Source organism: Balaenoptera musculus, chromosome 9 (genome assembly GCF_009873245.2).
Source record: "Balaenoptera musculus isolate JJ_BM4_2016_0621 chromosome 9, mBalMus1.pri.v3, whole genome shotgun sequence".
NCBI classification, from domain to species: Eukaryota; Metazoa; Chordata; class Mammalia; order Artiodactyla; family Balaenopteridae; genus Balaenoptera; species Balaenoptera musculus.
In genome coordinates, this window is record NC_045793.1 from 5,478,903 (window position 1) to 5,504,015 (window position 25,113).

Genomic DNA, 25,113 nt, shown 5'->3' on the forward strand with positions numbered 1-25,113 from the left:
GTATGTAAAATTAGTAAGGTAAAACGGCAACAATAGCTTTAACTTAGCTCTCGTCAAATTTTGTAAGCAATCTATTCTAAAACGTTGTCTTGGTGACAGGGAAAATTTTCTTTAGTATGTGAGCTTCCCACAGGGATGATGATTGAATTGGGTAGTGGGAATTTAGAGATCTCCCTTCCTAAAGGCATTAAGTGAATTGTCATATTTACTTCTGGGAAAACCATAATGTTACATAGCATCTTTTTTGGTGCACCAACAGCAGAGCCCAATAAAACCAAACTATGCAGTTTGAAAATAATTACAGATCCATTCATTCATTGTTCCAAAAAGTCTATGTAAAGCCATTATGATGTGTTAGGGATAAATTAATCAACAAGCAAAGGTGGAAGTAGGGAGACTAGTTAGAGGTTGTTGTGGTGGTCCCAGAGAAAGATGATGGAATCTTGGATAAGGGTACAGCAATGAAGGAGATGAGATGTGGCTGAATTCTATATAGGTTTTGAAGATGGAGCCAGCAGATTTGCTATGGGTGGGATGTGCGGGTTGGAGGAAGTTTGGCCTGGATAACCTGGAAGATAGCGTTACCATGCACTGATTTGTTTGTTTGTTTTGACCGCATTGCAGCATGTGGGATCTTAGTTCCCCGACCAGGGATCGAACCCGTGCCCCCTGCAGTGGAAGCACGGAGTCCTAGCCGGTGGACAGCCAGGGAAATCCCTAGAGTTACCATGCACTGAGACGGGGAATGCTACAGGTGGAACCAAGTTTTTGGTGGGAAGATTCAGTTTGGGACATATTTAAGGTGTCTGTTCAGCATGCAAGTGGAGATGCCAGTAGGCAGCGGGATAGGTGAGTCTGGTGTTCTGAGAGAGGTCAGAGCCTGAGAGTCACCAGTGCAAGGTGGATGAGAAGCACTCCGTGAGCGAGGGGAGGTGAAGAGGACAGAGCCCTGGGCACTTCAGCAGTGAGAGGTCGGGGGGAAGAGGAGGAATCAGCAAAGGGCATGGAATAAACCAGCGGTGAAGGAGGAGCGAGAGCTGGGGGCTCTGGTGGTCTGGAGGCCACGGGAAGATGCCCGTCAAAGAGGAGGGAGAGGCCAGCAGCATGGACACGGCTGACAGGCCACGTGAGACTAGGACTGAGGACTGGACACGACAGTGTGAAGCTGGCGGGGAGGGCAAAGCCTGACTGCAGTGAGCTTAAAGTCGAGTGAACAGTTTAACAGAACTGGAGAGAGTGATACCGACGACTCTTTCTAGGCGGTTTAATACAAAGGAGAGAAGAGGAAAGGGGAAATGGCTGATAAAATAAAATCATTTTATTTTTTTAAGTGTGAGAGAGAACAGCATGCCTGTAGTCTGCTAGGAGTCATCCTATCTGGTAACTGGACGAAGCTGGTCCCTGCATGTCCCCCTCCCTGGGGGCCATGAGTGCCGTTGGTGGAAGCTTAAGGCCACGATTTTCCTTGCTTGTTCTAAGTTTCACCTACCTTTTATTTTTGTCATTAGAACTATTGTAAGTAGGGGAAAAAATATACCTTCAGATATGAATGCTAATTCATGGCTAATATCTAAAATTAATTTTTTCCTTTAACTCTTTAAAACAACCTATTTTTTTCTTACATATATTATTATACATTATAATTGTATTATAACATATCATATGTATAATATATATTCCATATGTAATATATACACATATAATCACACAATTGGTATCATACTGATCTTTTTTTTAATTGAAGTATAGTTGATTTACAATGTTGTGTTAGTTTCTGGTGTACAGCAAAGTGATTCAAATAGACATATATATATTATTTTTCAAATTCTTTTCCATTATAGGTTATTACAAGATACTGAATATAGTTCCCTGTGCTATACAGTAGGTCCTTGTTGATTATCTATTTTATATAAGGTAGTGTATATATGTTAATCCCAAACTTCTAATTTATTCCTCTCCCACCTTCCCCCTTTGGTAACCGTAAGTTTGTTTTCTATGTCTGTGAGTCTGTGAGTCTGTTTTGTAAATAAGTTTATTTGTATCATATTTTAGATTCCACATTATACTGACGTAAGTTTTTTATGGCCTGATTTTTAAAATTTAACATATTGTGAGAATTTTACTTTTTAGTTAACTAGCCTTCAAAATTTTAAACTCTATAATATTCTACAAAATATGAGTATACTTTTTTAACCATTTCAGTATTGAACATTTATGTTGTTTTGATTTTCTTACTAAAATAAATATTGATACAATATATATTTCTGGACCTATCTCTCAACTCCTTAAAGATAAATTGTTAGAAGTAGAATTATTGCATCAAAGAATAAGAATATTTATCAAATTTTTAATTTATATTGCCAAATTTTCAAAAAGCATTTACAAATGTATATATAGTAACTGTATTAGAGTTCCAAAATGTTGCTTTTCAGCAATTGACTATTAGAAATCCAATTTCCATACTGAATTTTTACAGCCTAAAAAATACTTAAAATGCGAGATACAGAAATATTACAAAAATTATAAGTCAATTTTTTGGTAAATGGAATATTTCAGCTACTTCTTATTAAAAGTAACTTCATTTTAGATTACTTTGAGATGAACTCAAAAGATTGATGCTTTATTTTTTAATTTTTTAGTAAATCATGATTTTTACATATTAAGTTTTATTTAAATGAAGTATAACTTTGTTCTTTTTCATCCTGAAGCCTGTAACGTTAACAATAGCTACCATTTATACTGATCCCTTCCTCTGTGTTAGGCCTTTAGTTATGTGCTTTACAAGTATTGGCTCATTTAAGGCCCTCAATAATCCAGAGAGGTAGGTATTATTATTATCACCATCATTTTACAGATGATACTGAAGCTGAGAGAGGTAACTGGCCCAGCTAAGGGCTGCCTTTTTTTTTTTTTTTTTGGCCACACCATGTGGCATCTGGGATCTTAGTTCCCCAACCAGAAATCAAACCTGTGCCCCCTGCAGTGGAAGCGTGGCATCTTAACCACTGGACCACCAGGGAAGTCCCCTAACGGCTGCCTTAATGCACAACTCCAGGGATGCTAATTACCTATAGTCTTTGTGAACAGTGCCTTCTGGAAATGTGCAGTGCACAGCCTGTGCAGCTGTACATGGCAGCCCTAAACAGCTAACAAGTGATGGCTGGGGCAGAGGAAAGATCAGAATCATACACAGTGGAAGTTATACGAAGGAATCTGCATGTTATCCTAAAGGCAGTGGAAAGACAATAAGCAAGATGGGTGACATGTGCAAAGTGGGGTTTTAAGAAAATTAACGTAGCAACAGAGAGATTGGAATGAAGAGGAGGAGCTGTAGGCCAGACTGTCCCTTAGGGTGTAGAGTCTAACGTAGCAACAGAGAGATTGGAATGAAGAGGAGGAGCTGTAGGCCAGAATGTCCCTTAGGGTGTAGAGTCTAAGCCTGGAGCAGTGATGGCTTGGGCCATGAGGACCGTCAGAGAGATGGACAGATGTGATATGAGAATCATCACCAAGGATGGGTCTCCTGGAGCTGGTTAGTCACTGGATTAGAGAAGGCAATGGGAGATCTGGAAGACGGCTATACAGTGCTCATATGTGGTCATGCTTAATGGCTGCATAACAGTCCATTACAATTCTGGCATAAAGTATTGATACTATATAGTTTCCCAATCATTCCTCCCAATTCATAGATAGTCTTTATTTCATCCTTGATTTAAGAGGTCAGTTTGCTTACTAAGAGTAGGGGTTCAGGGCAGGGGCAGCTATTGGGATTAAGGGAAGTAATAAAGTGGAATGGGAATACCCACTTCTGGGAATGAGTGGATAAAGGGATTGCAAGGCAGCATGAGGCTGGAGACCATCAATGTGCAGAAGCATCAATTCACATCTCTTAAAGGAACAAAGGAAATAGATGGTGGAATTGAACCAGAGTTGGAGCTTTGCAGGGCTATTGCGGCAGAAGTGCAGTGGGATGTGGCAGAAGAGAAGAGAATTTATAGATCAGAAAGTCTAGACCACAGAAGCAGAAAGAAAACTGTGAGGGGTAAAAAGAGAAATCAAAGAACTGGACATCTTGATGATGTCCAAGGGTGGGCATGGGGGGAGCAGAGCAGGAAAAAGCCAGGAGGTTGTGGCCAAGGAGACGGATACCTGGTAATTTAGAAGGTGAAGATCCAGGGTACGGCTGTAGGAATAATATTAAATATCTAACATTTATACAGCACTTATTATGGACAGATACTGTTCTAAGCTTTGATATATGTCATTTAATTCTCATAACATCCCTGTGAAGTACTGTTATTCTCCAGACTTACAGATAAAGAAATAAGGCGCAGAGGGGTTAAGTAACTCGTTCAAGATCACACAGCTCTAGCTAAATTAAAATAGAGGTAAAGATCAAGGACTTGCTAGGCTATGGTGTTAGAAAATTGACTCATGTGGTTTGTAAAACAAAGAGGTTAACATTAAAAGAGAAGTGAGCCTGGTGTCAAAGTTATCAGTAAATGTGGGGAGTGATCTGGAGGAAGTCTCTTGAGAAATAACCTCATAAGTACAGTTAGAAGTCATAACATTCAAATTATTCTCACATTTAGAAATATATTTTCCAAGACTGATATTCCAGGAAAATCACATTCATCTCAACCTATAAAATTACAGATGGAAGCACTTGCATAAATATTTTATACATGAATTTGGCAAAGACATCGACTTCTTCAGGGCTATGCACAGTGCTAGTATTTTGATCATTGATAAACATGCAACTTGTTCCTGAGAACCAAGTCCACATTTTAAAGCTGGACCTCTGAAATCAGAGGGATACTAACCATGGTGGTATTCCGAACTGGGGTGAGATGCTCATTTCCAGTGGGCGAAAGGTAAAGAAACAAAACCTACCACATTCTATTATTACAGACTTTTAGAAACAAGATAAATAGTAAAATATTTCTCTTCATTAAGCTCATGAAATCAAAGTCATAATCTCTGAAAGCTTCCCCCTGCTCCCAATACCTATATGCTATTTTTCCATTACCAGAAGAAATCTCACCGGATAGGTCTAGTGGGTCCTTCTGGTCCATCCATCTCATAAGAGAAAACATGATCCCATTTAAATTGCAGATACCAGTTGAAAGCTCCCCTGACAACAGGAGAGGGCTGGTATTCCAGGGTCACATAATCAATGACATCTATCAGTGGACACACCACCATTCGGGGGTCCTTGGCAATGGCATTCAGCAAGGGCTCCAGCCATACTTTATTCACTTCGCAGTGGCTATCCAGGAACACCAGAACATCCCCTGGGGAGGCAAGAACAGGCGAGTGTTAGTGCATTTGTAGGAAACACCTGACAACCCAAATCAAGGCAACAAGCATTTGTCTAGCATTTACTATGTGTTTGGCTATTAAAGTGCTTTCAGCTTCACTGGCAGGAGACAAGAAACACATATTTTATATTGTATCACAAATGCAGGACATCATGTGCCACAGATATCCAGAAGAAGCTGGTGAACTGTGGGTTAGACAGTAGTCTGGGGAAGATTCTAAAGAAGCAGATGGAACTGAGCTGATTTTCAATTTTAAAATATCATTTTATCTCAGCCTTGATTGATCAACTCAATGTAGCAAATGTTTACTGCAAGGAAACCTTCCTTGGTATTTAGTTTGGTGCTTGGGATGCAAAGATGCATAATTATTTTGCCTCTTGAATTCAAGCTTTAATGAGGGTCTATTCTGCTTTGAGAACATGGGAAAACCTGGCATGGCCAAAATAAAGAATATGTGTGTTAAAATATATTAGGTGGTCTCAAATTGGAAGGGACCTCAAAACTCAGGTGCAGAGGTTAGACTTTTTCTTGTAGCCAACATAAAATCATAGGAAAGTATGAAAACATCCTATGTTTAGATCAGAAGACTTAGTGTTATTAAAATGTTTATAATCTCCTAAATCAATCTACAGATGCAATTCAATCCTTATCAAAATCCCACCAGCTCTTTTTACAGAAATTGATCCTAAAATTCATATGGAAAGGCAAGGGATCCAAATTAGCTAAAACAATCTTGATAAAGAAGAACAAAGTTGAAGGATTTCCTGCTGTCAAAACTTACTAAAAAGGCTACAATAATCAAAACAATATAATATTGGCATAAGATACTTGTAGACCAAAGGTATAGAATTAAGGGTGCAGAAATAAACGAAGCATCTATTGTCAATTGATTTCTGAAAAGGGTACCAACACAACTCAATTGGGAAAGAATCATTTTTTTCAATAAATATCCTGAGACAACTGGATATCTGCATGAAAAGAATGAAGTTGGACCCCCTAACTCATACCAAACACAAATATTAAGTCAAATGGATAACAGACCTAAAAAGGTAAGAGCTAAAACTATAAAACTCTTAGAAGAAAACAGGCATACATTTTACGACCCTTGAGTTAGGTAATGGTTTCTTAGGTATGACACCAAAAATACAAGCAACAGAAGAAAAAAAAAAAAACAAACAGGTAAATTGGACTTCATCAAAACTAAAACCTTTTGTGGTTAAATAGATACCATGAAGAAAGTTAGAAAAAAAAATCCACAAAATGGGAGAAATTATTTACAAATCATATATTGGATAAAGGACTTGTATCTAGAATATACAAAGAACTCTTAAAACTCAGTAATAAAAGACAACTTAATTAAAAAATGGGTAAAGGCTTTTTTTTTTTTAAACATCTTTATTGAAGTATAATTGCTTCACAATGGTGTGTTAGTTTCTGCTTTATAACAAAGTGAATCAGCTATACATATACACACGTTCCCATATCTCCTCCCTCCCGCATCTCCCTCCCTCACACCCTCCCCATCCCACCCCCGCAGGCGGTCACAAATCACCGAGCTGATCTCCCTGTGCTATGCGGCTGCTTCCCACTAGCTATTTGTTTTACATTTGGTAGTGTATATATGTCCATGACACTCTCTCACCCTGTCACATCTCACCCCTCCCCCTCCCCATATCCTCAAGTCCATTCTTTAGTAGGTCTGTGTCTTTATTCCCATCTTGCCACTAGGTTCTTCATGATCTTTTTTTTTTTTTTTCTTTAGATTCCATATATATGTGTTAGCATACTGTGTTTTTCTCTTTCTGACTTACTTCACTCTGTATGACAGACTCTAACTCCATCCACCTCATTACAAATACCTCCATTTCATTTCTTTTTATGGCTGAGTAATATTCCATTGTATATATGTGCCACGTCGTCTTTATCCATTCATCCGATGATGGACACTTAGGTTGCTTCCATGTCCTGGCTATTGTAAATAGAACTGCAATGAACATTTTGGTACATGACTCTTTTTGAATTATGGTTTTCTCAGGGTATATGCCCAGTAGTGGGATTGCTGGGTCGTATGGTAGTTCTATTTTTAGTTTTTTTTTTTTTTTTTTTTGCTTGGAATTATCCTTTTATTTATTCACCAAAAACATATGCAAGGGCAAGTAAATCATTCCCTACCCTTGTTAGTATGAAAACAAATCTTTAATAAGCATGAGGTGTATTGATGACTGTGCCTAATCTACTCAACATTGTTATTACACTTCATGGTTTGTTTGTTTTTTTAAATTGGAGTGAATCAGCTATACGTATACATATTTCCCCTCTTTTTTTTTTTTTTTTTAAACATCTTTATTGAAGTATAATTGCCTTACAATGGTGTGTTAGCTTCTGCTTTATAACAAAGTTAATCAGTTATACATATACAATGTGTTCCCATATCTCTTCCCTCTTGCATCTCCCTCCCTCCCACCCTCCCCATCCCACCCCTCTAGGTGGTCACAAAGCACCGAGCTGATCTCCCTGTGCTATGCGGCTGCTTCCCACTAGCTATCTATTTTACATTTGGTAGTGTATATATGTCCATGACACTCTCTTACCCTGTCACATCTCACCCCACCCCCTCCCCATATCCTCAAGTCCATTCTCTAGTAGGTCTGTGTCTTTATTCCCGTCTTGCCACTAGGTTCTTCATGGCTTTTTTTCCCCTTAGATTCCGTATATATGTGTTAGCATACTGTATTTGTTTTTCTCTTTCTGACTTACTTCACTCTGTATGACAGACTCTAACTCCATCCACCTCATTACAAATACCTCCATTTCATTTCTTTTATGGCTGAGTAATATTCCATTGTATATATGTGCCACATCTTCTTTATCCATTCATCTGTCGATGGACATTTAGGTTGCTTCCATGTCCTGGCTATTGTAAATAGAGCTGCAATGAACATTTTGGTACATGACTCTTTTTGAACTATTGTTTTCTCAGGGTATATGCCCAGTAGTGGGATTGCTGGATCGTATGGTAGTTCTATTTGTAGTTTTTTAAGGAACCTCCATACTGTTCTCCATAGTGGCTGTATCAATTTACATTCCCACCAACAGTGCAAGAGTGTTCCCTTTTCTCCACACCCTCTCCAGCATTTATTGTTTGTAGATTTTTTGATGATGGCCATTCTGACCAGTGTGAGATGATACCTCATCGTAGTTTTGATTTGCATTTCTCTAATGATTAATGATGTTGAGCATTCTTTCATGTGTCTGTTGGCCATCTGTATATCTTCTTTGGAGAAATGTCTATTTAGGTCTTCTGCCCAAAAAAATGGGTAAAGGCTTTGAATAGACATTTCTCTAAAGAAGATATACAAATAGCCATAAGCATGGGAAAAGGTGCTCAACCTCTTCTGTCATTAGGGAAATGCTAATCAAAATCACAATGAGATATCACTTCATATCCACTAGGGTGGCTATAATCAATAAGACAGACAATGGCAAGTGTTGGTGAGATTGTGGAGAAATTGGAACCCTGTGCATTGCTGATGGGAGTATAAAATGTTGCAGCCACTTTCAAAAATTATTTGGCGATGCCTCAAAAGTTAAACACAGAGTTACCATACACCCCAACAATTCTACTCCTGGGTATACATATACACAAGAGAAATGAAACTTAGGTTCACACAAAATCTTGTACATTAATGTTCACAGCAGCATTACTCCTAATAGTAAAAAAGTGCTAGCAACTCAAAGGTTCACCAGCGGACGAATGGCTAAACAAAATGCAGTATATCCACACAATGGAATATTATTTGGCAATAAAACGGAATGAAGTACTGACACATAGTACAACATGAATGAACCTGGAAAACATTGTTGAGTGAAAGGAGCCAGTCACAAGAGACCACATATTGCGTAACTCCATTCAATGAAATTTCCAGAATAGGTAAATCTATATAAAAAGAAAATAGATTAGTGGTTATTTAGGGTTTGGTGGTGGGGTGGGGGGAATAAGATGGCAGGGAATGGTGAGTGACTCCTAACAGGTATGGGGTTTCTTTTGTGAAGTGAAATTCATACTTTATGGCAAGACAAGAAAAATTTAAACATAAAAATTCTTCTCTGCCCTTTGGCCTCCTCTCTCCCCACACTGTGCATTGTGTACCTGCATTATGCATCGATCAAACCTCTCCCATCAGCAGAAATACCTGCTCAACCATAAAAAGCAACATTCTCCCAGCATCAACAAGACAACTGCTTAAAAGATAACATTCCTCCTTGATCTTGTAAGGGGTCACATGACCCACCAGGATGCCACTTAGATCTGGTTATGTAAACTGTAAATAACATGTCATTTGATATACAGCACTCTGTCTCAAAAAAAACTTATATAACTGTGCCTTGACTTAAGGGCAGAACAGTTCTCAGAGCTTTCTGAAATGCTCTTCCTGGGTTATAATCCCCAAATTTGGCTTGAATAAAATTTTCCAATTCTTTCTTAGATCGACTGATTAATTTTTCATTGACACTTTGTACTAGGAAGAAATGTTCTAAAACTAGGTTGTGGTGATGGTTACATAACCCTGTGAATATATTTAAAAACATTGCATTGTACACTTTCAGTGGGTGAATTGTGTGGTACGTGAATTTTATCTCAATAAAACTGTCAGAATCATTAGGAAACAAAGAGTCATATTGGGAAGAAAGAGTGCATCTTCCAAATCTTTCTATAGAATACAATGAGTATTCTAATAAACAATTCACAACAGAATTTAAAATTTTCTTAAATCTATGTATTTATTTTATTTTTGGCTGTGTTGGATCTTCATTGCTGCATGCGGGCTTTCTCTAGTTGCAGCGAGAGGGGCCTACTCTTCGTTGCGGTGCGCGGGCTTCTCATTGTGGTGGCTTCTCTTGTTGTGGAGCATGGGCTCTAGGCGCGTGGGTTTCAGTGGTTGTGGCACATGGGCTCAGTAGTTGTGGCACATGGGCTCAGTAGTTGTGGCTCGTGGGCTCTGGAGCACAGGCTCAGCAGTGTGGCGCATGGGCTTATTTGCTCCGCGGCATGTGGGATCTTCCCGGACCAGGGCTCGAACCCGGGTCCCCTGCATTGGCAGGCAGATTCTTAACCACTGTGCCACCAGGGAAGTCCCCAGAATTTTAAACCATTAATAATGACATAACCTTTATCCCTCAGCTCAGATCACGGGATGCTTATTCTTATCCATCCATCCAAGATCTTGTCCACATGTCAAACCTTGAATAAGCAGGACTCAGGAAAAGCAACTTAATTTTGCTCCTTTAAATCTATAGGGAGGGGCTTCCCTGGTGGCGCAGTGGTTGAGAATCCACCTGCCAATGCAGGGGACATGGGTTCGAGTCCCGGCCCGGGAAGATCCCACATGCCGTGGAGCGCCTAAGCCAGTGTGCCACAACTACTGAGCCTGTTCTCTAGAGCCCACGAGCCACAACTACTGAAGCCCGCACGCCTAGAGCCTGCGCTCCGCAACAAGAGAAGCCACCGCAATGAGAAGCCCGTGCACCGCAACGAAGACCCAACTCAGCCATAAATAAATAAGTAAATAAATAAATACATAAATCTATAGGTAGGACTGGTCCATTCCCTGCCATTGGTTACAAAACAGAGCAGGCCCCAAGACTTCTCTGCTCTCTTAGGTTAATTGGAAGTCTTATTAGACAGCTGAAGTTGAAAACAGTCTCAATTCAGCAATTAGAATTTCCAGTCCCCTGCTACAATCGAAACTTCCCTGCCTGCATGCAGAACCCACCCCCCAACCAGGTGGCCCTGTGGGAGGGTCACTTGCCTTTGCATTAAATCTTCTTAGCCCTTCCTTACTGGTCTCCTTCCCCAGCTTACCCTCTGTGGTTTCAGACCTTACTAAAGCCAAAGGAGGGTAAGAGACAAGTGAATGGGGCAGGGAAGTTCTTTCTCGGTGAGAGAGCAGGGTGCTCTGAGCTGACTCCTTCCATTACGGTGTGGCTGCATGGTGATTTTGAGGACCACCCCCCTTCCCAACCTTGGTAGTCTCTTATCTGCAGTTCCCATAAACCGGGCAAATGCATTCTATCCAGGTGGTCTAGACTCCCACCTCCGCACTTAGGGTCCTGTGTTCTACTTCTAGCTTCTCCTCTGCTGAGATCTGTCCATCCTTCTAGATGGCCCCATTGGACGTGATCTAAGATGATCTTTATTGCTCTCTTACCCAAACATCCATTGCCTGAGCAAACTCTGCCATCAGAACAGATACTAACACTGAAGCAAATGTCCTTGGTTCCGTAGCTAGCCACAGCCCTTCTTCTGCCCTTTTGATTCTCAGGTGAGAAACCAACATCAGTTCATTTCTCTTCACCCCAATAGGTTTCTGGTTTTGTTGTATTGATGTCTGAGGATGTGCTGAGCCCCCAACACAGGAAATTCACATCAAGTTCCTCTGACCAGGATTTAGCAAGCAGCTTTCTCTAAAAATCACCTCTAATTCTAACGATCTCATTCAGTGTAGCTGAGTTTGCTTCTCAGATATCTATTTTGAAATTTCCTTACGGTACTGTGTCGGACAACTCACTTTGGAATATAACATCTGTTGTCTTCATGCCTCAATCAAAACAGCTAAAAAGAGCCCCATTTTTAAACATATACAGTTTTTTTTTTTTTACTGTTGGAAACACACACACTGTTCAATTAACACTTTGCATTTTTCACTTAAAATAGCTTCTATAATATTACATAACACAAACATTTTAAAATCATGTCGGCTAATTTGATAGGTGAAAAATACCATCTGTTTCTCCAAAGAAGATATATAAATGGCCAACAAGCACATGAAAAGATGCTCGACATCATTGGTCATTAAGGAAATGCAAATTAAAAACACAGTGAGGTACCACTTCATATCTACCAGGATGGCTAGAATTAAAACAAAACAAAAAAAGACAGAAAATAACAAGTGTTGGTGAGGATGTGGAAAAATTGGAACTCTCATACGTTGCTGGTGGGAATGTAAATGGTCCAGCTGCTGCGGAAAACAGTTTGGCAGCTCCTCAAAAAGTTAAGAAGAATTACCATGTGACACAGAAATTCCACTCATAGGCACATAGTAAAAAGAATTCAGGGGGCTTCCCTGGTGGCGCAGTGGTTGAGAATCCGCCTGCCAATGCAGGGGACACGGGTTTGAGCCCTGGTCTGGGAGGATCCCACATGCCGCGAAGCAACTGGGCCCGTGAGGCACGACTACTGAGCCTGCGCGTCTGGAGCCTGTGCTCCGCAATGGGAGAGGCCGCGACAGTGAGAGCCCCGCGCACTGCGATGAAGAGTGGCCCCCGCTCGCCGCAACTAGAGAAAGCCCTCGCACAGAAACGAAGACCCAACGCAGCCATAAATTAATTAATTAATTAATTTAAAAAAAAAAAAAAAGGATTCAGGGACTTCCCTGGTGGTGCAGTGGTTGAGAATCCGCCTGCCAATACAGGGGACACAGGTTCGAGCCCTGGTCCGGGAAGATTCCCTCATGCCACGGAGCAACTAAGCCCATGCGCCACAACTACTGAGCCCGCAGCCTGTGTGCCTAGAGCCCGTGAGCCACAACAAGAGAAGCCACCACAATGAGAAGCCCACGCACCACAATGAAAAGTAGCCCCCGCGGAAGCTTCGGAGCCACGGAGGAGAGCGCGGCCACAGGGGTGGGAAGGCAAAGCGGAGAGATTCCCGCACAGAGGCTCGGTGCCGAGCAGCACTCAGCAGCCGGAGAGGCTTGTCTGCTCACCCGCGGGGCGGGTGGGGGCTGGGAGCTGAGGCTCGGGCTTCGGTCGGATCGCAGGGAGAGGACTGGGGTTGGCGGCGCGAACACAGCCTGAAGGGGCTAGTGTGCCACTGCGAGCCGGGAGGGAGTCCGGGAAAAGGTCTGGAGCTGCCGAAGAGGCAAGAGACTGTTTCTTGCCTCTTTGTTTCCTGGTGCGTGAGGAGAGGGGATTCAGAGCGCCACCTAAATGAGCTCCAGAGACGGGCGTGAGCCGCGGCAATCAGCGCGGACCCCAGAGGCGGGCAGGAGACGCTAAGGCTGCTGCTGCCGCCACCAAGAAGCCTGTGTGCGAGCACAGGTCACTCTCCACACCGCCCCTCCTGGGAGCCTGTGCAGCCCGCCATGGCCAGGGTCACGTGATCCGGGGACAACTTCCCTGGGAGAACGCACGGCGCGCCTCACGCTGCTGCAACGTCACGACGCCTCTGCCGCCGCAGGCTCGCCCCGCCTCCTCCGTACCCCTCCCTCCCCCCGGCCTGAGTGAGCCAGAGCCCCCGAAGCAGCTGCTCCTTTAACCCCGTCCTGTCTGGGCAGGAACAGACGCCCTCAGGCGACACGCAGAGGCGGGTCCAAATCCAAAGCTGAGACCCGGGAGCTGTGCAAACACAGAAGAGAAAGGGAAATCTCTCCCAGCAGCCTCAGGAGCAGCGGATTAAAACTCCACCATCAACCTGATGTACCTGCATCTGTGGAATAGCTGAAGAGACAACGAATCATCCCAAATTGAGGAGCTGGACTTTGGGAGCAACGATATATATATATTTTTTCCTTTTTCTCTTTTTGTGAGTGTGTATGTGTATGCTTCTGTGGGTGATTTTGTCTGCATAGCTTTGCTTTTACCATTTGTCCTAGGGTTCTGTCCGTCCATTGTTTTTTTTTAGTATAGTTTTCAGTGCTTGTTATCATTGGTGGATTTGTTTTTTGGTTTGGTTGTTCTCTTCTTTCTTTCTTTCTTTTTTTTAATTACTTAAAAATGTTTTTAATAATTATTTTTTTTTTATTTTAATAACTTTTTTATCTTATTTTATTTTATTTTATCTTCTTCTTCCTTTCTTTCTTTTTTTTCTCCCTTTTATTCTGAGCCGTGTGGAGGACAGGCTCTTGGTGCTCCAGCCAGGCATCAGGGCTGTGCCTCTGAGGTGGGAGAGCCAAGTTCAGGACACTGGTCCACAAGAGACCTCCCAGCTCCACGTAATATCAAATGGCGAAAACCTCCCAGAGATCTCCATCTCAATGCCAAGACCCAGCTCCACTCAACGAGCAGCAAGCTACGGTGCTGGACAACCTATGCCAAACAACTAGCAAGACAGGAACACAACCCCACCCATTAGCAGAGAGGCTGCCTAAAATCATAATAAGGTCACAGACACCCCAAAACACAAGAAGGACACAGTTCTGCCCACGAGAAAGACAAGATCCAGCCTCATCCACCAGAACACAGGAACTAGTCCCCTCCACCAAGAAGCCTACACAACCCACTGAATCAACCTTAGTCACTGGGGGCAGACACCAAAAACAACAGGAACTACAAACCTGCAGGCTGCAAAAAGGAGACCCCAAACAGTAAGTTAAGCAAAATGAGAAGACAAAGAAACACACAACAGATGAAGGAGCAAGGTAAAAACCCACCAGACCTAACAAATGAAGAGGAAGTAGGCAGTCTACCTGAAAAAGAATTCAGAATAATGATAGTAAAGATGATCCAAAATCTTGGAAATAGAACGGAGAAAATACAAGAAACGTTTAACAAGGACCTAGAAGAACTAAAGAACAAACAAACAATGAAGAACAACACAACAAATGAAATTAAAAATTCTCTAGAAGGGATCAATAGCAGAATAACTGAGGCAGAAAAAAGGATAAGTGACCTGGAAGATAAAATAGTGGAAATAACTACTGCAGAGCAGAATAAAAAAAGAATGAAAAGAATTGAGGACAGTCTCAGAGACCTCTGGGACAATATTAAATGCACCAACATTAGAATTATAGGGGTCCCAGAAGAAGAGGAATAAAAGAAAGGGACTGAGAAAATATTTGAAGAGATTATAGTTGAAAACTTCCCTAATATGAGTAAGAAAACTGTTAATCAAGTCCAGGAAGCACAGAGAATCCCATACAGGATAAATCCAAGGAGAAACACGCCAAGACACATATTAATCAAACTATCAAAAATTAAATACAAAGAAAAAATATTAAAAGCAGCAAAGGAAAAACAACAAATAACATACAAGGGAATCCCCATAAGGTTAACAGCTGATCTTTCAGCAGAAACTCTGCAAGCCAGAAGGGAGTGGCAGGACATATTTAAAGTGATGAAAGGGGAAAACCTACAACCAAGATTACTCTATCCAGCAAGGATCTCATTTAGATTTGACGGAGAAATGAAAACCTTTACAGACAAGCAAAAGCTAAGAGAATTCCGCACAATGAAACCAGCTTTACAACAAATGCTAAAGGAACTTCTCTAGGCAGGAAACACAAGAGAAGGAAAAGACCTACAATAACAAACCCAAAACAATTAAGAAAATGGTAATAGGAACATACATATCGATAATTACCTTAAATGTAAATGGATTAAATGCCCCAACCAAAAGACACAGACTGGCTGAATGGATACAAAAACAAGACCCATATATATGCTGTCTACAAGAGACCCACTTCAGACCTACGGACACATACAGACTGAAAGTGAGGGGATGGAAAAAGGTATTCCATGCAAATAGAAATCAAAAGAAAGCTGGAGTAGCAATTCTCATATCAGATAAAATAGACTTTAAAATAAACACTATTAAAAGAGACAAAGAAGGACACTACATAATGATCAAGGGATCAATCCAAGAAGAAGATATAACAATTGTAAATATTTATGAACCCAACATAGGAGCACCTCAATACATAAGGCAAATGCTAACAGCCATAAAAGGGGAAATCGACAGTAACACAATCATAGTAGGGGACTTTAACACCCCGCTTTCACCAATGGACAGATCATCCAAAATGAAAATAAATAAGGAGGGCATCCCTGGTGGCGCAGTGGTTGGGAGCCCGCCTGCCAATGCAGGTGTCACAGGTTCAAGCCCTGGTCCGGGAAGATCCCACATGCCACAGGGCAACTAAGCCCGGGTGCCACAACTATTGAGCCTGCGCTCTAGAGCCCACGAGCCATAACTACTGAGCCTGTGTGCCACAACTACCGAAGTGCGCACACCTAGAGCCCCTGCTCCACAACAAGAGAACCCACCACAATGAGAAGCCCCGCACCTCAACAAAGAGTAATCCCCGCTCACTGCAACTAGAGAAAGCCCATGCACAGCAACAAAGACCCAATGCAACCAAAAAAATTAATTAATTAATTAATTAATTTAAAAAAGAAAATAAATAAGGAAACACAAGCTTTAAATGATACATTAAACAAGATGGACTTAATTGATATTTATAGGACATTCCATCCAAAAACAACAGAATACACTTTCTTCTCAAGTGCTCATGGAACATTCTCCAGGATAGATCATATCTTGGGTCACAAGTCAAGCCTTGGTAAATTTAAGAAAATTGAAATTGTATCAAGCACATTTTCTGACCACAACACTAAGAGAGTAAATATCAATTACAGCAAAAAATCTGTGAAAAATACAAACACATGGAGGCTAAACAATACACTACTTAATAACCAAGAGATCACTGAAGAAATCAAAGAGGAAATCAAAAAATACCTAGAAACAAATGACAATGGAAACACAACGACCCAAAACCTATGGGATGCGGCAAAAGCAGTTCTAAGAGGGAAGTTTATAGCAATACAATTCTACCTTAAGAAACAAGAAACAACCTAACCCTACACCTAAAGCAATTAGAGAGAGAAGAACAAAAAAAACCCCAAAGTTAGCAGAAGGAAAGAAATCATAAAGATCAGATCAGAAATAAATGAAAAAGAAATGAAGGAAACGATAGCAGAGATCAATAAAACTAAAAGCTGGTTCTTTGAGAAGATAAACAAAATTGATAAGCCATTAGCCAGACTCATCAAGAAAAAAAGGGAGAAGACTCAAATCAATAGAATTAGAAATGAAAAAGGGGAAGTAACAACTGACACTGCAGAAATACAAAGGATCATGAGAGATTACTACAAGCAACTCTATGCCAATAAAATGGACAACCTGGAAGAAATGGACAAATTCTTAGAAATGCACAACCTTCTGAGATGGAACCAGGAAGAAACAGAAAATACGAACAGACCAATCACAAGCACTGAAATCAAAACTGTGATTAAAAATCTTCCAACAAACAAAAGCCCAGGACCAGATGGCTTCACAGGCGAATTCTATCAAACATTTAGAGAAGAGCTAACACCTATCCTTCTCAAACTCTTCCAAAAAATTGCAGAGGAAGGAACACTCCCAAGCTCATTCTATGAGGCCACCATTACCCAGATACCAAAACCAGACAAAGATGTCACAAAATAAGAAAACTACAGACCAATATCACTGATGAACATACATGCAAAAATCCTCAACAAAATACTAGCAAACAGAATCCAACAACACATTAAGAGGATCATACACCATGGTCAAGTGGGGTTTATCCCAGGAATGCAAGGATTCTTCAACATATGCAAATCAATCAATGTGATACACCACATTAACAAATTGAAGGAGAAAAACCATATGATCATATCAATAGATGCAGAGAAAGCTTTCGACAAAGTTCAACACCCATTTATGATAAAAACCGTCGAGAAAGTAGGCATAGAGGGAACTTAGCTCAACATAATAAAGGCCATATACAACAAACCCAAAGCCAACATCGTCCTCAATGGTGAAAAACTGAAACCATTTCCACTAAGATCAGGAACAAGACAAGGTTGCCCACTCTCACCACTATTATTCAATATAGTTTCGGAAGTTTTAGCGACAGCAATCAGAGAAGAAAAAGAAATAAAAGGAATCCAAATCAGAAAAGAAGTAAAGCTGTCACTGTTTGCAGATGACATGATACTATACATAGAGAATCCTAAAGATGCTACCAGAAAACTACTGGAGCTAATCAATGAATTTGGTAAAGTAGCAGGATACAAAATTAATGCACAGAAATCTCTTGCATTCCTATACACGAATGGTGAAAAATCTGAAAGTGAAATTAAGAAAACACTCCCATTTACCATTGCAACAAAAAGAATAAAATACCTAGGAATAAACCTACCTAAGGAGACAAAAGACCTGTATGCAGAAAATTGTAAGACACTGATGAAAGAAATTAAAGATGATACAAATAGATGGAGAGATATACCATGTTCTTGTATTGGAAGAATCAACATTGTGAAAATGACTCTACTACCCAAAGCAATCTACAGATTCAATGCAATCCCTATCAAACTACCAATGGCATTTTTCACAGAACTAGAACAAAAAATTTCACAATTTGTATGGAAACACAAAAGACCCCGAAGAGCCAAAGCAATCTTGAGAAAGAAAAACGGAGCTGGAGGAACCAGGCTCCCAGACTTCAGACTATACTACAAAGTTACAGTAATCAAGACAGTATGGTACTGGCACAAAAACAGAAATATAGACCAATGGAACAGGATAGAAAGCCCAGAGATAAACCTACGCACATATGGTCACCTTATCTTTGATAAAGGAGGCAAGAATATACAATGGAGAAAAGACAGCCTCTTCAATAAGTGGTGCTGGGAAAACTGAACAGCTACATGCGAAAGAATGAAATTAGAACACTTCCTAACACCACACACAAAAATAAACTCAAAATGGATTAAAGACCTAAATGTAAGGCCAGACACTATCAAACTCTTAGAGGAAAACAGAGGCAGAACACTATGACATAAATCACAGCAAGATCCTTTTTGACCCACCTCCTAGAGAAACGGAAATAAAAACAAAAATGAACAAACGGGACCTAATGAAACTTAAAAGCTTTTGCACAGCAAAGGAAACCATAAACAAGATGAAAAGACAACCCTCAGAATGGGAGAAAATATTTGCAACTGAAGCAACTGACAAAGGATTAATCTCCAAAATTTACAAGCAGCTCATGCAGCTCAATAACAAAAAAACAAACAACCCAATCCAAAAATGGGCAGAAGACCTAAATAGACATTTCTCCAAAGAAGATATACAGATTGCCAACAAACACATGAAAGAATGCTCAGCATCATTAATCATTAGAGAAATGCAAATCAAAACTACAATGAGATATCATCTCACACTGGTCAGAATGGCCATCATAAAAAAATCTAGAAACAATAAATGTTGGAGAGGGTGTGGAGAAAAGGGAACACTCTTGCACTGTTGGTGGGAATGTAAATTGATACAGCCACTATGGAGAACAGTATGGAGGTTCCTTAAAAAACTAAAAATAGAACTACCATACGACCCAGCAATCCCACTACTGGGCATACACCCTGAGAAAACCATAATTCAAAAAGAGTCATGTACCAAAATGTTCATTGCAGCTCTATTTACAATAGCCAGGACATGGAAGCAACCTAATGTTCATCATCGGATAAATGGATAAAGAAGATGTGGCACATATATACAATGGAGTATTACTCAGCCATAAAAAGAAACGAAATGGAGTTATTTGTAGTGAGGTGGATGGAGTTAGAGTCTGTCATACAGAGTGAAGTAAGTCAGAAAGAGAAAAACAAATACAGTATGCTAACACATATATATGGAATCTAAGGGGAAAAAAAAGGTCATGAAGAACCTAGTGGCAAGACGGGAATAAAGACCCAGACCTACCAGAGAATGGACTTGAGGATATGGGGAGGGGGAAGGGTAAGATGTGATAAAGTGAGAGAGTGGCATGGACATATATACACTACCAAACGTAAAATTGATAGCTAGTGGGAAGCAACCGCATAGCACAGGGAGATCAGCTCTGTGCTTTGTGACCACCTAGAGGGGTGGGATAGGGAGGGTGGGAGGGAGGGAGACGCAAGAGGGAAGAGATATGGGAACATATGTATATGTATAACTGATTCACTTTGTTATAAAGCAGAAACTAACACGCCATTGTAAAGCAATTATACTCCAATAAAAACGTTAAAAAAAAAAAAAGTAGCTCCCGCTCGCAGCAACTAGAGAAAGCCCATGCGCAGCAAAAAAGACCCAATGCAGCCAAAAAATAAATAAATAAAATAAAAAAATAAAAAGAATTCAAATGTATACATGTATACACATGTCCACAGCAGTACTCCTTACAATAGCCCAAAGAAGGAAACAGCCCAAATGTCTACCAACAGATGAATGGAGAAACCAACTGTATATATGCATACAATGGAATATTATCCAGACATAAAAAATGAAGTGCTGACACATGTAGATGAATCTCAAAAACATTATGCTAATGAAAGAGCCAGACATAAAAGGTACGAGTCCATTAATATGAAATATCCAGAAAAGTAAACCCAGAGACAGGATGCAGATTGTTGGTTGCCAGGGGCTGGGAGATGGGGAAATGGGAGGAAACTGCTTAATGGGTGTGGGGTTTTCTTCTGGGGTGATGAAAATATTACGGAACTGCATGGGATGGTGGTTGTACAACATTGTGACTATGCTAAACATCCCTGAATCATTCATTTCAATCTTATGTTAAGTATATATCTCACCTCAATAAACAAATAATATCTGGTTAATTTTTAAAAATTTACTGGTGAGGTTGAAATTTTTTTCAGGTCATCAGCCATTTGCAAATGAAATGTTTACATCTTTTGACCGTTTAGGTGTGGGAGTCATGGTTGTTTTTTTAATGGTTTTGTATGTACATTTTACATAGTAAGAATATTAACTTTTTATCTATCTTAGTTATACTATTTCCCCAGCCTATTGTTTTTTTTTTGTTTTTTTTTTTTTTTTTAAGATTTATTTATTTTTTATTGATTGATTGATTGCTATGTTGGGTCTTCGTTTCTGTGTTAGGGCTTTCTCTAGTTGCGGCGAGCGGGGGCCACTCTTCATCGCGGTGCGCGGGCCTCTCACCATCATGGCCTCTCTTGCTGCGGAGCACAGGCTCCAGACGCGCAGGCTCAGTAGTTGTGGCTCACGGGCCCAGTTGCTCTGCGGCATGTGGGATCTTCCCAGACCAGGGCTCGAACCCGTGTCCCCTGCATTAGCAGGCAGATTCTCAACCACTGCGCCACCAGGGAAGCCCTATTGTTTTTTAATTTTATCATTTTTTACAGTTTTTCATTTTTTGTAGTAAGCTGTTTTTTCCTTTTTTTTTTTTTACAGGTATAATTGACATATTATATTAATTTCAGGTGTACAATGTAATGATTTGATACTTGTATATATATTTCAAAATGATCACCATAGTAAGTCTAGTTAAAATCTGCCACTATACATAGTTACAAAAAAAATCTTTTTTCTTGTAATGAGAACTTTTAAGTCCATTGGTTTTAAGCTTTGAAATTTCTTCTTTGTAGAACGGGTAAGTATTAATCTGTTTTCTTTTTCTGTTTAAAAATTTCTCTTACAACAACTTAATGGTTTGACTTTTAAAAATAAAATTATTCATCCGGCTAGAATTTATTTGGTGTCTGGTATAAAATGAAGATGAAAATTTTTCTCAAATAACTAATTGTTTGAGGGCCATTAAAAAATAACCACAACAAAACCCAAAAAAAAACGCCTTTCTCCCATACTAACTTGCGGTGTCCTCTTTATCATATATAGCCTACATACACTTGGCATTTAAAGATTTAAATATTTTCAACTTTGGCAATTTGAATGACCCAGGAAGACCACAAATATAGTATTATAAATTGCAAAATAATTAAAAATTATACTACATGTAAAGTAATATTGAGTTTTTCTGAGTACTAATTTAAATTACAAAGCATGTGGGAACAAGCTACCTAGCCCCTACATTTCAATGAAACTTATTATTTTTCACTCATCATAAGGCATTTTCTGGGAGAAACTTACATGCTTTAATGAGAGCAAAGGGGTACTGGGGTCCCTCCTGGCTGCTTCCCACACTCACAAGAATATTTTGTGGGATTGTCAAAATATTTATTTAAGTTTATTGCCAGGAAGTGGAGCAGTTGTTTGACTTCTGTTGGCCTCGGGAGTTACAGAAAGGATTGTTCTATTTATTGTTTACAGAGAGAACCTACATATAATCATCTGTATCTTATCTAAAACCCTGTCTTCCCAGATTAAACCAACTTCTTCTTAGGATCTGAAATAACTGAAGGGCATGAGGTTCAATCTGCTTGATAAAGGATCTTTCCCATACTTCCTTCCAAAAAAATATCTGTGGAATGTTCAAAACTGAATTACTCACTGAAGTTAAAAGTTGGGAGATATATTCTTCATCTTTCCCTGAGTGGAAGCTTCCTTTCTGCTTTCCTGTAGCAATCTATTTGCACAATTTCTCTAGGGATTGTGGTTTGCAAGGTTTGTTACTGTTTTTAAAAAACAACAAATGCTGTATCAATCTCGCTCAATATTTTCAGTCTTTTTCTCCTCTTATTTCATTTTCTGCTTTTCTTTAGTTTCTACATTTTTACGTTTAAACATAACTCATTATATTTATTTTGAATATTCTCAATTTGGTCTCTAAAAAAATCATTTTTAAGGTCTTACATATTTTCATTTTTATTAACCTACATATTATGTTACTGCTCTCTTTTTTTTTTTTTGTATTGATGTTTAAGAATGTGGTGTGCAAAATCTAGTTTGGGGGAATTTACAGAGAATCTCTTTGTGCTTAAGTGTTTGATCAATTTTTGTACAATATCCAAACATTTCCATTTCATTCACACTATAAATCTGTTAAACATAGCCATTTGGATTTTGTAAAAAGTAATTAAGTGACTATACTATTTGAATTTCTCATTTTTGTCTGCTTGCTTGCTACGTTTCCATGACCTGGTAGTGTGATGATACTGTTTACTGCAATGGAAACCAGAATTTGTGGGCTTGAGTCCTGAATTATGTGACCTGGGACAAGTCTCTGATCTACTAGGGAGATTAGCTTCTCTAACTGGGAAATAAGGCTGCTGAGTTCTAAAATCTCCAAGAGACTTTCCACTGTGAATGGTCTATATTTTCATTACTTTTGCTCTGTATTTCTCCTAGTTTTATTTTATGTATTTTACCATTTTGAAGCATGTAAATTAAATATTTATATTTTAATTATTTATACTAATCACTTTCTAATAAGCATTTGTTTAATACTTAATGCTTAAAAAAAAATGTTCATAATTACCTCATTCAATCACTCCAACAACTATATTAGATATCTTTGTTCCCATATCATGGATTCGGAAGCTGAGGCTCGAGAAGTGGCTTGCCCAAGATCCCGTAGCTGGTAACTGGCACCTACCAAACTTGAAACCATGGCTCTGGTTCGAAAACCAGTGCTCTCTGTATTACCCTGTGTCACCTCCCTTGGATGTTTGTGGCGGAGAGTCAGACACTGCCCTCTGCACAGGCTGCCTTTGGAGAAGCTGCTCAAGGGCCCCTCTACCCAAAACCATCTGGCCCCTCTGCTCCCACCTGCAAAGCTTCCCGGTCAGCCTGAGCAGCTGCAATTCCAGAAGCAGCTGAACTGTCAGGAAGTCAGATAATTACCACCCTCCAGCTCAAGGTCAAGCACCTACAGAGAGGTCTCTTTCTAGATATATTAGTGTTCTTTACATAAACTTAGTGGCATAAAACAACAAAAATATATTCTCTTGCAGTCCTGTAGGTCAGATGTCCAACATAGGTCTTCCTGGGCTAAAAAATCAAGGGGTTGGCCTCCTTTCCGGAGGCTCTAGGGGAGAAGCCTTTTCCAGCTTCTAGAAACTGCGCACATTCCTTGGTCCCTTTCATCCATCTTCAAAGCCAACTACAGTGGATGAAGTCATCACACACATCTCTCTGACCCTCTGCCCACAGCCTGGAGGGTCTTCCAGTCTTAAGGGCTCATGTGATTAGAGTGAGCCCACCTGGATCATCCAGGCTCATTCCCCATCCCAAGGCCCTTAACGTTAATCACATAAGGTAACATATTAACAGGTTTGGGGGATTAGGATGCCTTCTTTGGGGAAGGGCATTATTCTGTCTACCATATTAGGCAACAAAATCGTCTCTCATTCTGTGTGAATGTCAAGCAACAATGCAAGCTCTCAACAGCGTGACAGATTTTGTTAACCTTTTGCTTTTAGGACAGCAGTTGAATCTACACCTCATCTCTGCCATCTTGGCCGCTTGCTGACCATCCAGGCCAATTCAGCAGAAGATACTCCATTCTCACCCCCAGATTGCCCTGTATTTATTCCCCCAAACTTCTTCTTCCACTGTGGACTACCCTTTTACCCTTTCCACAGTTTTCTTATTTAAAGTAAATTTCCCTACACTAATTTTTTTTTCCACAAAATTCTCCTACAGACCTTCTTGCCTATGTAAGCCCGAACTCTCCCTAGAAGATGCTATTTCCCCAGCAACATTACTTATAGAAAGTTCCTCCTTTTCCTCCCCGACTGCATGAATCCTTGGGTCCAGGACAACATCGGCATTTCCCAGCTACTTATGGCTGCCTCTGAACCATAACATTTCTGCTCCCACGCAAAAAAAAAAGTTCCCTTTCCTTTAGATTCAGGCCATCTGATTATAGCTTCTCTTTCTCACCTTGTCTCCACTTTGCAAAACCCTCACCTTCTAATTCTCCCTGATGGAACTATGCCCCCAGTTGCTGTCATTTTCCTTCCTGCCCGAGGGCACAGCACACGGCTGTCTCAGCTACTGCAATTTATCTATTTACTTATTTATTTGTTTATGCCGCCCTGTGGCTTGTGGGATCTTAGTTCCCCGACCAGGGATCGAACCCGTGCCCCTTGCAGTGGAAGCGTGGAGTCTTAACCACTGGACCACCAGGGAAGTCTCAGCTACTGCAATTTAAGGGCAACTTCAGTCATCACGTGGGCAGTAGCACCCACACAGTTGAGCAGACAGGTAGCCATAAATATTACAAAAAAAAAA

The 25,113-nt window shown here is 40.2% G+C and overlaps 1 protein-coding gene across 1 annotated transcript in view; it reads right to left on the reverse strand.

Annotated features, from left to right (window-relative positions):
• Nucleotides 1–25,113, reverse strand: part of GALNTL5 (polypeptide N-acetylgalactosaminyltransferase like 5) — an 80,739-nt gene that overhangs the window by 22,449 nt on the left and 33,177 nt on the right. Inside the window, exon 5 of the mRNA XM_036863620.1 lies at nt 5,045–5,294. Within this exon, the coding sequence (XP_036719515.1) occupies nt 5,045–5,294 (250 nt within the window). The remainder of the gene's footprint in view (nt 1–5,044; nt 5,295–25,113) is intronic.